The 13,575-nt window shown below is 38.1% G+C and overlaps 1 protein-coding gene across 1 annotated transcript; it reads right to left on the bottom strand.

Moving 5' to 3' along the window:
* Positions 1-7,957: 7,957 nt before the first annotated feature.
* On the bottom strand, positions 7,958-10,195 carry LOC116177421 (uncharacterized transmembrane protein DDB_G0289901-like). The gene is made up of 2 exons (XM_031496396.1): positions 8,438-10,195; positions 7,958-8,386 (listed from the first exon to the last, which is right to left on the bottom strand). Exon 1 carries the CDS (start codon positions 10,125-10,127, stop codon positions 8,457-8,459), a length of 1,671 nt encoding a protein of 556 aa, XP_031352256.1. The 5' UTR covers positions 10,128-10,195; the 3' UTR covers positions 7,958-8,386; positions 8,438-8,456.
* Between the last annotated feature and the right edge of the window lie 3,380 nt (positions 10,196-13,575).

Raw genomic sequence — 13,575 nt, 5'->3', positions numbered from 1 at the left:
TGAAGGATAAAACGAGTGCCTCCTCAATGTGATTTTGCGTTATGAATAAAATATGTGATCATTCACACATGAAAGTTGAAGGTGAAAGGTGACATTACGCCAACTCTTCAGTTACCTACCTCGTATGAAATTTCACGAAGGGCATTTTCAGCTAAAAATATTTCATCTAACGCTAAAGGTCGCGATATATTTGCAAGAAACCGCAAAAAACACGAAAATTGATGATTTTCGCCTATTTTTATGAATTTTCTAGGCTAAGAGGTAGGCCTAGGCTAACTTCTCAGTATCTACCTTGTATAAAATTTCACGAGAAATATTTTCAGCAAAAAATATTGCATCTAGACCTCATAGATCGCGTGATATCAGCCAAAAAGTGCGAAAACACGATTTCTGGGGGTGGTGGGGTGGCTGGAGCCTTTAGCACAGAGTCTGGGAGGTGGGATTTTTAATATGTTGTTTCTGACACCTAACTGAACTTATTCCACCATTTTTTTCTTTTCCACCTCAAAATGTCCAGTTAGATGTCTTTATCGCCTAGACTACATTTCCTGATGGAAAATAGAGAAAATGCCCCCCAATAAAATAATTCACAGAAACGATGAAACTGACCATCAAAGCTCTACTCCAAGTCATTGTTTTCTGTAATATAGGGTGTCAAAATGCAGGCTCACTCGCATCATGTTCTTTTGTTTCCCTTTTGACGGTTGGTTTCTATAAACAAAATTGTGGAAGCGTTTTACGAAAATTGGCTTTAAGGGGCAGTCTCATCCCGATTTGGGTAAGACAAGCATTTTTACCCGACAGAATATGTTGTTTCTGCGTATTGAGTTCTGGCGTCTTCTGAGTAAGTACATATTGAAAAAACACTTGTGTGTTTATTCCACTGGTGCATGGTATTATGCCAAAGATAATTTGGACGCAGTAATTGTATAGGGAAGCTACCTACACTAAATTCGTGTGCCAACATTTTGGAAATAAACTGGAAATAGACATCGACATTTGATCTTTATCTTTGTTTTACGCTTCCATTTATAAAAGCCTTCGAGATATTGCAAGCCGCTATGCAGGATGAAGTTTTTAATATAAAACTAATTCATGTAGAGCAAAGGTTATGAACTTTGTTTGTATGCCGGGTTTAGACCGCAATAAAGAGACGTCGTAAACAGGATGTATTTCATTTGCAATTGAATTCTTTTTTACGCGTGCTGATATTCACTTTCGTTTGACACAAATTGTACTGAATCGGAGATGAAACTTTAATCGATTCCATCAAATTAGTTTCTAGGTATCTACATAGAATAGTATATTAAGATACAAGTGTATAATCAAGTCTTTAAAGCACGCGCAACGAGTTTAAGGGCACGACGCAAAGCGGAGTGCCTTTAACGTTGCAAGTGCTTTAAAGACAATTATACACGTGTATCTTATAGTATTTTTTATTATACCTGCAGTATAATTTAAAAATAGGAAATACAATGAAGTCATATTGACGTTATACTCGAATACATGTCTAATTAAGTGGGCTGGGTGTTCGTAATTTCACGATTGCCATGGAAATGTCACTTGACGTTTGCTTATAAAAATCGTCGTTTTTGTGAATAAAACGATTTCCGTTGAAAAAGATAATACACCGTCCATTAAATCGTTTGTTGTAAAATCTAAACAAACGTTGGTAGGTGTAAAATCCAACTCCAGTAAAGCCTATTATAAAGAATATGAAAAGTTGTTTCCATGGATGAATAGGAAGTTACTTACGATTATTACAGTCTTAAATGCATCCATAATGCTGGCATATTAGAAGGAAATGTCAAAGGTATTTAAATCTTCTATATTTTGGTGCATTCATTCAAAACTTTAAAGCAATGCTGCGATTAAAAAGTGGAACAAATTTGGAAGCATACCCTAAATTACGCGCCTTTGTGAAAGCTTCAACCAAAGGATAGGTACAAAAGCCAAAGAAATGTTCTGCATTTACAGAAAGCGACCTAAGAGGATTTTTTATCTCATCCAGATGACAGTTTCAAAAGTCATACTTGAAGTATCGTTACTTAGCAACTTTAAAGCACGTGTGTTTTAAAGGTCCTTTTTCGCACGCATTTGAGTGTTTAAAACGGAGATTGTGATTCAGGTATAATAAAAAATGTTTTTAGTCATTGCCGCATTATGGATCATTCTTGGCGATTTCGCTGTATTAAATTCAAGTTTACTTATATTTCAATTTCCTTACTACAAAATAGAAACATTTTTCCAATAATTATGTTTCATGAAATAAAGTGAGCCAATCTAAATTTCTCAATTTTATTTGAGTCTTCAAAAGTCCATATTTTCTAAACAGTCGCACGGAATGATCATTCTGGCCAATGAATTTAGTTTGCCTTCTCATAAAGATGATCGGGGAAGATAAAAAGTGGATCGCACCATACGTGTTTAATTCTTTTTTTAGCTTAGTGCCCAGTATTTATTTGCCTCTAAATCAGAACGGGGCTTAAAAAAATAACATATCTATTTAATGTGAAAATTATTAAAAATTTATGACCTTATTGAGGCCAATCGGAATCAAGAAAGTTTAAAAGCAGTTAACAGCATTAAAGATCATTAAAGGGTGTTCGAAGTATTCTAGCATCTTCCACAGTGCACCAGAGAGATATTTAATAGGGAAGAGCCTTTAAAGATCTTTAAAGAGGACCACAAAGCCTTTATAAGTAACCAAATGTTTTCACTGAGCGCATTAATTCTTAAGATCTTTTAAGAACATTTAGGAGTCGCCCACAGCTTTTAAAGATCTTTAAGACTAAGAGTTTATAGGAGTGTTCCAAATTCTTGGCTTTTGTTTGGCTTTCAGAGTATTTTAGTGGTCTGTCTTATACAGTCATCCAGCTATAGATTTTGTCTACTTCATACGAGTAAAAGAAAACTCTAAAAAATAATCTAAAAATTCGATTTGCTCAAGAACAAAAAATGAGAGAGAAGATTGTTTTCGATCGAGCGAGGTAGAGAGAAGGTTTTGGTGTGTGTGTTCGTTACCGAACTATAGGACATACGCTCAGCAATGTAACATGAGTCATTTTAGTTGTAAATCAAATAAAAGTTGTATTTAATATGCACCAGAAATGCAATGTAAATTTTATGAAAACTTGAAAATAATAGAACAATAGTTTTCAACTACGTAAGGATTTTTACATTGCGTTTCAGGTGCATATTATACACAACCATCGATCGGTCGCGTTATAAATGACATTTGATTTACGACTTAATGTTTAATGTTACATTGCTTAGCGTATGGACTATAGGTAGATTTTCTCTTTATTTTTCCTTGTACCATTAAGTAAGCAGGATGTAGGTTAATTGCCTTTATATTATTTGCTGTTGTTTTGCTTGATAGTATAAATTTGAATTTGCAAGACCTTGTCTAATATTGCGCACCAGTTGTAAATGAGTTAACATTTAAATTTTTAAGGGTCATACAGAGGTCGCTTTGTTTATTTTATATACAGCCTGTTTCAGAGAAGGCGCCTTATTTTTTTGGCCACATTATGGGTACTACTTCCAAAATATCTGGCAGTCTTTCAAGATATTCCTACACGATGGTGAGATCAGATTTTCAATTGGACGAATTATTTCAAGATCATCATTTTTTTATTGAGATCATAAAAACACTCATTTTACGATAGTATTTCGTTTTTCTTACAATTTTATTCATTCATTTACGATTTCTCTTATAGTAGAGGCCTGATTGTCGGACGAATATATATGCCAAACACTATATGATATTCTAATTCTAATTTTAACACATTTAAAGAAAATTAATAAATTATCAAGAATGGCTTTCAGCTTTCAGACTAAGCGATCCAGGAATAACACGATAGTACGAATATACTACCGAAAACCCGAAAGTTCTACGATATTCGGTTGGCCAAGATTTTGATCAATTTATAAAAGGCACCCGTACAGCTGACAGTTAGTGGAACAATAACCTCCTTTTTGAGAATCAAAAATGCGCTAAAAAATAAAATTTTCTAAATTCTAACCAAATAAATTTGTTTTACATTGGAAAAGTGGAAAATTCTTAAAAATTTACATTGTCAATAACAGTTCAAAAATGTTTGTATCATAATTTAATTATAAATAATAAATTAATTAATATAAAATGTGTTTACCCGGTACTCCATTGACATATTATTTATGTAACGTTTTATTTTATCCCTCTGAGCATCTGATTACTACCTAACAGAACTGCCACCAATGTGAAGATCAGCAGGGCGGAAGTTCGACTAATGATGAGCGTGCCTGATGTCACTACAAAAAAATTAGTAGAAGCTATAAGGTATTTACATTTAGCTACTTCCTGGTCTGTACTGCTTGAAATCGTGGCGTGTAGAGGAGAACCGATAAGTTGCACCAGCTGCGCTACTGCCAATTGACACCACGGACCCACGTTTCGCTTTGGTCAAAGAACTTTCTAATGTAATTACTACGAGTGCGTACAAAAGTAAGTGCATGATGAATACTGAACGTACTTAGAATACAATCTAAATGGTGCCAGTCCCTTCAAGGATGTTATATACAGTTTGCAGACAATTGACGAATTCCATTAATAATGATTGTGACGATGTTTCTAATTCTTATTTATCAACCTTCCAATAACTGCGTGCTTTCAGGCTTAGTTTGTGCGCGTCAAATTGCCGCTAAATTAATAAATTATCTTCCTGTGTGTCGTTTTCATAAAAAAATATTCTTTTCCATTCTTCAGTAAGATCTCAGCATATGAGTGGTGAGATTTGAAATCTCCATCCGGTCGCAATGCACATACTTATTAAGGGTCGATTAACTTATCTTTCTATGTGAACATGTTATATTTGGTTCTATAGAAATTAACTGTCACATAAGTTTAACTGAGACATTAAACCCAAGTTCAAAGTACCAAAACAAGGTAGTTCTTAAATACGAGGGTGGTCCAAGTATAAATTAGTTCACTGATTTTTCTTTTATTTAATCAAATTTTCCGAAGTTTATCATCGATTTATAAAAAAAGGAATAAGGAACGTTGAAACTCTTTTAGCGGTGGAACAAACTGCATTTTTAACAAATATTTGTAAAAAAATTCGTTAGTTAGCCACATTCCCGTGTTTTTTACTAAATCAGCAATAGTAAGCAGCCACAGCTATCGACTTCAGGTCGTTTACATACGAATCGTGTGGATGTGGAAGTGTGCTATCAAATATCATTTCCGGAAAATCAATTTCCTGTTAAATAAAACATTCACCCGTAAAGGCAAAAATTCATTATCATATGGACCATTTTTAACGCATTTTCCAACGCGCTATTATGGGCACTTTCTCCGTCCGTCCGGTCCGTTCGTCCAAGGCCTTAACTACTCCTACAGCTCTCAAGTTATTTAGTTCGTTTCTTTTTGAATTCGGTATATTATACCTCTGACACGTCAACCAAGAAAATTATTGACTTCAGCCTAGTTTGCATGCGTGACATAACCTTTTGTGGCGCATCTGCATTCCCAGACTCGTCACAAAAGGTACTAATTTAATTCCCACTAAATCAATATTGATTGATACATTTCCCATTGGGATACTGTAACGGTGATCGCTTTCCAATTTTTAAAAATTATTTTCTTCGAATTTGTATTTCTTGTAACATAGGGAGATTTATACTTAAACCCCTTCATATTAAACTTGAATGAAAGTATGTGTGGAGATAAAAACGACAAATGGTGCGCCAGTTCTAGTAACCGCTGTGACGGAGAGGTAGAGGGGCTTTAGAGCATATGTAAATGTATGGAGAAAAACAAGAGAGGTATCCGGGTACGCTAAGTTCTGTTTTCCAGCCGGCAAAATACAAATAGCCAACGAAACGAAAAAGTCAACATTCCCAGTTCCAGAGCAATCCCGTACAAGTTCGTGTAAATTTGTGCGGAGGTACAGGTTCTGTTCAACCAGCAGTAGATATGTAAACGGTGTCGCCTCTAACGTCAGATGTAGATGTAATACGGATGAGGGCGATCCTACGCTATGTGTGAACAATAGATGTTGTACTCCTACTCTATAGGTGAACAATAGGACCTGGGGCAACTACGCAATGGAGAACAGTAGGTGTTGGAGTCTTACGCTATGGGTGAACAGCAGGACAAGGGACAGTCTTCTTCGCTATGAGGAACAGAAATTGCCGCTTGGTTGTGTCGTCCAGGTTGGCTTTGTGGTGGTGACAAACCACAAGATCGAGCGAGCGGCAGAAAAGACGCAAAGCTCTATAAATAAGGTGCAAGTGTGGATGGAGCAGAGAGTAAAACTCAAGCGGCTCTGATAGCCGGAAGGAGAAGACTCCCGGAGGTGACACTGGCGGTAGAGCGAACAAGGATAGTGGCGGGGAAATAAATAGACATATTGGGGCTAAAGATAGATAAGAGCCTGGGCTACATGCAACACGTCCAAAAAGTCACGCAAAAAGCAAGACGAATTGCTGAACAACTTAGCCGGTAGATGGCGAATACGGGGGACCGAATGAGTGGAAGAGAAGGGTGCCCGCCTCGGCGGTCGATAACGTGTTACTATATGGATGCGAGGTGTGGGGAAGAGTAATGAAAACAAAAAAGGCCAAGGACGTGGTGGATAATGTCCAGAGGAAAATGGCCTTAAGGATAGCTTCGGCGTATAGGACAGTATCCAATAAGGATATAGTTGTAGTGGCCCGCACACCTCCGCTGAGGCTAAGGGTCTGAGCGAGGCATGAAGGGAAGAATAAGAAAGACGTACTAAATGCATCGGAAGAAGAGTGGGAGGAACGAGAGTCGTGGACGAAGGGTCTGATGGGTCGGAAGAACCGGCATGAGAAGAATGGGGTTTACCTGAAATGGATAAGAAAAAGAGAGAGGGATGCCTGCGTAGATTGTGGTGAGCTGCACGTGAAAGGTATCGGGTCGCTATCAGGGTAGGGGAAATGATAGAGAAGGAAAGCATAGTGAAGATAATGTTGGAAAGCGAAGAGAAATGGAAAATAATTGCCCACTTGATTGAAAAGATAATAGGCACGCGAGAAAAGGAGACGAGGTAATAAAAGGGATTAGGGATAATCCCCTCTGGAAGAATGCCCTAGCGATACCCAGAAGTGGAGTTTTCCAAATTGTAAGGGAGAAGGGGTTTAGTGGGTGAGAGCCTCAGACTACCTCAGACTAGGTGTGCGGTGGGAACATTCCCTAATTCCCTCTCAGCAAAATAAAAAAAAAAGGTTGACTTTCTGTGGCGAAGATGGCCTGAATTGGAGCAAGTGTATCGTAGCAGCTCGTTTGTTGTACCATCTAAGGGCGGCCGCACACGACCCTCAGATAACCACAGAATTTTGGTCACGTCGACGCACCGACCCAACTTCCCAACAACATTTTTGTGACTGATTTGCGGTCATATGAACCGCAACTGTAATTAAAGCCGATAAATGTATCCGTGTCAAACGTATCATCCGTTGCTACGTTCTTTCGGTGCGATCGCAGAGGTAGAAATGAACTCGTCCCGACCCAGTTGGTTACAGCTTGTGGTTGGTGGACGGTAATTGTGTGGTCGGTCCGATAGCAAAATGCGGCTCGTGTACAGTCACCCTATTCTATTAATACCAAAGGAACTGTAATGGCTTACTATGTTTGAATTCCAATGGTATGCGTATGTGCTGTGCTATGTCTCAGCGACAGGTCTGAGTTTCTTGAAATGTTTCCGGAGCTACGTGTGGCGTCACCAAACAAACGATACAGTTTCAACAAGATGGTGCACCCACGCACAACGCCCTAATCGTGCGAGAATAGCTATGGGAGATAATTTTTATTTTCCAGGAAACTTTTGCCGACGTTACTAATTTAACGTCACTAAACAGCAGTTCAATTTGTTGCGTATAAAGAAAAGATGTTTATTTGGTATAAAACGTTTTGCATTTGCATTGTTCAACTCTACAAAACTCCCCATTAATCCATGTTGATAAAACGTTTATTCCTAAGTAACGTATTTTCTCTACTCGAAAAATAATATCCTTAAATGTCCCAAACAATTGAAAATCTGACGTAACCTAATCAGAACTAAATAAGGGCTGGGGTAAAATCGCGCAACCCATTTTTCTGATGTGTTCACAACAACTTAAACTTGCACGAAGACAACTAATGGATATCGTGCAATAAAAGTGATCCTTGCTAAATACATTGGAGGTTGATGATAGAACAGGATTTCTCTCTAGTGGGCTATGTACACGATAATCGCCTTTCGAATCGCTATCGTGATCCAATTCAGTAGAGACCCATCGAACACCAAAGAAAATTATTAAATACATTAACACATTTAATCGTAATCGGACCAGATAGTTACATTACAACCATAAAAGTAATTCTGGACAGTCCAATCTGAAAAATTATATAGTATAATAATCGTAAATGCAATCATTTGTCGTTTACCTAATTGTTGTACGGCTTTTTACATTGCCAACGCACCCAACGGTTGCCTTTCATTATTTCCAGAAGGGTTGGAGGCAGTCGAATTTAGTAAGACTCCAACAGGCGCCAATGGATTTGAAGGTAACCCTGGGCACGATGACTGTCCAATTTCCGTAGAATTAGAAGTGCAGTTGATCTCCTCGCTCTTTTTTATGTCTTCTTCAGGTTGGGGCATTGCCATGGTTGTTACGCAAAAGTTTGTGGTGTTGCCTGTATTTGCCAGCGGTATTGCGGCGTCGTTTAGCTTGCCTGTTACTGTTACACTAGATACGCAAGGTACGTTAACTGCTCCCGTGCCATTTTTATTTGGAAATTGATTGCAATTATCATCATCACTTTCATTACATGCTACTGTACTGTTGACACACTTCATAGTTGAATTCTCGCCGCACGGTACAGTTTGCTGTGCCAGCGCGACGCAAAAAATGGACTCTTGAGATGTGCATAGTGGAAGCGTATTTGGAGCGCACAGTGAGGTTGTGTTTTCTGGACACATCACAATAGCATTAGCAGGCAGCGGAATTTCTGCTGGAACTTTTTCGGGATTATTGTAATAGTTGTAAACGTAATAGGGCCGGCGAGTAAAGCCCGAAACCAAATTCCAAACGAGTAACCCTATGGCTAAGTTGCGATAGGCGTTTTTACCGAAGCCCATACCAAATCCACCACCGAATTTCTTTCCGTATCCTCCTACGCCGTACCCTCCATACCCCATACTTCCATATTTATTTCCTCCAAATATCGAACCTAACAGCCCAGGTTTTTGTCCACCATAACCACCGCCGTAACCACCGCCGTAACCACCGCCGTAACCACCACCGTAAGGATTGTACATTCCACCACCATAATGTGGATTTTGTTGAAAATTGGGAACCGTTTGGTGCGGATTATACTGATTAGAGCCATATGGGCTACCAAAATTTTGATGCGGTGCACCAGCGCCGTACGAGGGAGAGTTCGCACCATAGGAGTAAGGGGGTGGATTTCCGTGCTGATTGACCCCGGCACTGTAAGCTGGAGGATATCCGTAGTTAGATTGCCCTGCATTGCCGCTGTAAGCCGGCGGATTGCCGTAATTGTGTTGTCCACTGTTGGGAGAGTAAGGAGGGGGATTTCCATACGTGCTCTGTCCAGTATTACCCGGCGAATATGGGGGAGCGTTACCCACATTACTGCTACCAACGTTGGTAACTGATTGTTTGCTTACACTTCCACTATCACGGTTTACGTTCCACCCAATAGGCTGCTGCTGAGTGTTTGTGGGGGTATTCTTGATTTGGGTATCCCAACCGATCGGTTTTTGTTGAACATCGTGTGCTCTTTCTTGATTCAAAAACGCTCCAGATGTTTGCTTGGCATCATTACTTTTAGGCGGAGCGGGTGGGGCTGAAGCCTTGGGGGTCTCCACTGACCCACTCGGTTTCTTTGCCACTTCCGGCAGCGGTTGGTTCTTAGATTTACCTCTGTTGGAGTTATATAGGTCGTAATTACTTCCAGTCGCCGATTGCTTAGATTTGCTCCAAACACTTGAGGATCCTCGATAAGTTCCACCTCTACGTCCACCACCACCACGTTTACTTTCACATGTAGTCATTAATACGGTAATAAAACACAGACACACGATCAAACGGACGATTACTTTAACGCTCATCTTTCTAACCTATTTTGTAGGCCGAAGATTTTTTACTAGAGCACGTATCACTGTATTTGTGTTATATTTCCATTGTAAATTGAATGATGGCCGTTATTAGGAACAATCCGTTCCTTGCCCTAAGTGGCGTGATAAAGTTCAAGTTGATAATTAACTAATCATTTTTGTGTTGCAAAATTATTTGAGGAAGCGTCTTATTGAAAAGGTCATTTTAATATATAATATGATATAGGTAATTAAAAACCTCCCTCGGCGTTATCTTAGTAACTAGTCGGCTGCTTTAAGAATAAAACGAAGACACGTACTAATTATTTAGTTTCCGTCTTACCAATTAGACCGTAATTGCATTTACCAAGAAGACAAAGAGATACTTGCGAACAGGATGTGATGGTCCTATTGTATTTTTACAATTTATTTAACTATACTAAGGGATTATTGCTATACCTAATTGATAAGCTACATACTTAAGACCTACCCACTTATTATTTATTATTAAATTTAACCTGCAGAATTCGTGTTCGAAACTAACTACATGCTTCCATGTGCGTCATAAATCAGTGGTTTTGTAGGTATATTATGTTAATGACGCATTGAAAGCTTTTCCGAAACCTAGTACGACCCGTTTTGGGCAGTAATATCTATACCTAATAAGCAACCAAAAATGCAGAAGGCATGCAAAGAAAACGACGTACTCATGCTATGGTGAAGTGGAAAGTTGGTCTGCATGTACTAATAGCAAAAAATAAAAAATTCCGCTGTTTTTGAATTCTGACAAACAAACTTGAATTTTACAAGCTGAAAGATTTTTGAAAGTTGAAATTCTCTTAGCCGAGGGCATGCGCAATAGGTGCTTTTCTTGAAAGTGAAATAACTTCTCGATTCGGGTGCGAAAAATTTCACTTTAAGCTGAAATTTTAGGGCTGCCAACTGGACATTTAAAATCAATGTTATGTTTTGTCTCAGTGGATGGTCATTTGTGTTGACGGGCAGATTATTCAGCGAAAATGACAACTGCACAGAAATAAAAGAGAAACATGTTATGAAAGACGTCCATATAAACCTATATGTTTTAGGTTGGTCTTAGCAAAATTTCACGTCACTTTTCACTTTCAGCATTTAAAACGGGAGTTCTGGAGGCTGATTAAATTAATGTCGCTGGCCCGCCCTCTTGAGTCGTAATTATAATATGACTCGATCGATCGATTAATGCGATGTAATTTTTATAGTTGTTGCATTGGTTTTCTGCAGAGTTTACTACATCTGCATTACGATAGCAACTACCCATATCCTTCTTTGGACTAATATAATTAGGTTCAGTATTCTTCCCACTCTTTCAAAATCTATGATTGGCCGGATGACACGCGCTTATACGTTTTTAAGGACACCTACAGTTAAAATTATTTTGTCGTCTTGCTTTATTTTTTTACTTTTTTCTCTACAGTTTTACAACAATTTTCTTCGGGTTATCCTTGTTCCAAAATTGTTGATTAATTTCTATTTGTCTTTCTAAATTAAGTATTTGGGAACCTTTTTAGACGTCAGTTTCATTGTAAGGTAATCTTACTTAGTGCCTTTTCTTCTGACTTGCGTTTGTTCCTCCAACCAGCGATTTTTCATAAATCTTTCTCTTTCATAGATTTTTGTTTCTTGTAATTATACATTTTACACTCATCATAACTGGTTGCAGTTCTGTGTATTATTTCTAATATCTTTGGCACAGGCGGCGTATGTCTGCTTTTTGGCGCATTTCCACAAAAATTCAAAAAAATCGCTATTGTGTCCGCTTTGTCCGTCTGTCTGTCCAGTCCCTACTAGTTCTTTATCTTAAGAGCTATTGTTCTACTTTTTTCGCTACTTGGTTATGGTGTCGAGGATGGCACCAAGGGAGGAATTTTTTTATACCGCTTAAGAAAAAAGTTATGGTAAGACATCTATGTTTTTCATGTACTATAGGTAATTTTACACTTTTGCCGTTTATTAACAATCCTCGGCATCGTTTATAATGTTGTAATGCTGCCTGCCTGCCTGTCTGTCCGTCCACCTGTCTGTCCGCGTGCAGTTATGCACGATAACTTTTGTATTTGCGCAATCCAATTTTCTTTTTTGTTAAGGTATTTAAATGAAATTTTGTACATAGGCATCAAATAAACGTAAAACTAATGCCGAATCAAAAAATGCGCAAACCGATTTTTAGTGCACTTTCACTTTCAAAAAATAAAAAGTGTACTTTTGCGCTCTTGGTTGTCTGTATGTCACAAAGGCTCCGGAACTACACCACTTGTAGACTTGGAATTGGTGTCATTCGATCAGAAATTAAACATTATTTCATGTTTGTATTCTCGTTAACGCGTGACATGTCCATACGAGCTATTAAAATCGAAAAAACAAATTTGAAAGTGCACTATTCGCCTCTTGCTCACTAGCGGCTTTACGATTTTTTAAAAAATTTGTGATAGATATTTAAATGAAATTTTGTATGTGCGCACCTCAAATAGAGGCACTGGACCAATCAATAGGGTCCGTTAACTTGCTCCTTCCCCCCTCCCACACACACTACGTATTTTGTGGCTTGAATTAAAGCTAGCGTCATCACGGTTAAGCCTTAACAAATTTTTGAAAAGTTTCCAATAGTCACGTTTTTTAACATGTTTTTTACACTACATTGTATCTTTCTTCATGTGCGGTAAACAGAAATTGTTGCGCCATTGTGGTTTTATACAAACCCTTTGCTGTATTTATGGGTATGCGATTAAACAATCTATGGGACAAGTACAACGGTTTACAAAACAAAAAATATTGTAGCAACAAGAGACGTGAGGATTTTTATGATACCACTTAGTACGCCCATAAATGCATTTTGCAATAAAAAAAAACATTTACTATATTTGGAAGGTACAACACAGTGTTAGATATATTTGTAGTACACAAACATAATGATCCTCAAATTTGGCATAAAAGAGGAAGTTAATTCAGAAAAGTAAAATCGAAGGTGCATTTTAGCTGACACCTTATGATACAATTTAGTATAGCAACATGATAAAAAAAAGTAACTTTTAAAAACATTTAGATGGCCCCTCCCACTTTTTGAAAAGTTGTCTTGACTTAATTGTGATGACGTTAGCTATAGGTAACTCAAGTGGCGCGGCGTAATTGGGCGCATAACCAGATGTACCAGGTGGTATGGGTACCAGCTACAAAATACGTGCGGAGAGGGAGGGGGGTGATAAGTACCTTGTTAAGTTGGTAATCTTTACTTGACACTCCTGCTAACATACTTACGCAGATGCAAGACTTGACTTTACTTGTCGTTTATTAATTTTTTATTTCTATTATTATTTAAACAAACTATTTCAATACCTCAAATCTGCGTCCAAATGTCGTACCCAAATATCTTCGTTATGACGTTTTGAAGGAGATAGTGGATTAGACAGGTAAAGATGAAGAAGTC

This window comes from Photinus pyralis, unplaced genomic scaffold, assembly GCF_008802855.1.
Source record: "Photinus pyralis isolate 1611_PpyrPB1 unplaced genomic scaffold, Ppyr1.3 Ppyr1.4_LG7, whole genome shotgun sequence".
Classification (NCBI taxonomy): Eukaryota; Metazoa; Arthropoda; class Insecta; order Coleoptera; family Lampyridae; genus Photinus; species Photinus pyralis.
The sequence above is the reverse complement of the archived record's forward strand: the minus strand, read 5'-3'. Positions and strand labels throughout refer to the sequence as shown.

Coding starts and splice junctions, on each gene's coding strand:
- LOC116177421 (XM_031496396.1), bottom strand. CDS start 10,127: ATGAGCGTTAAAGTAATCGTCCGTTTGATCGTGTGTCTGTGTTTTATT.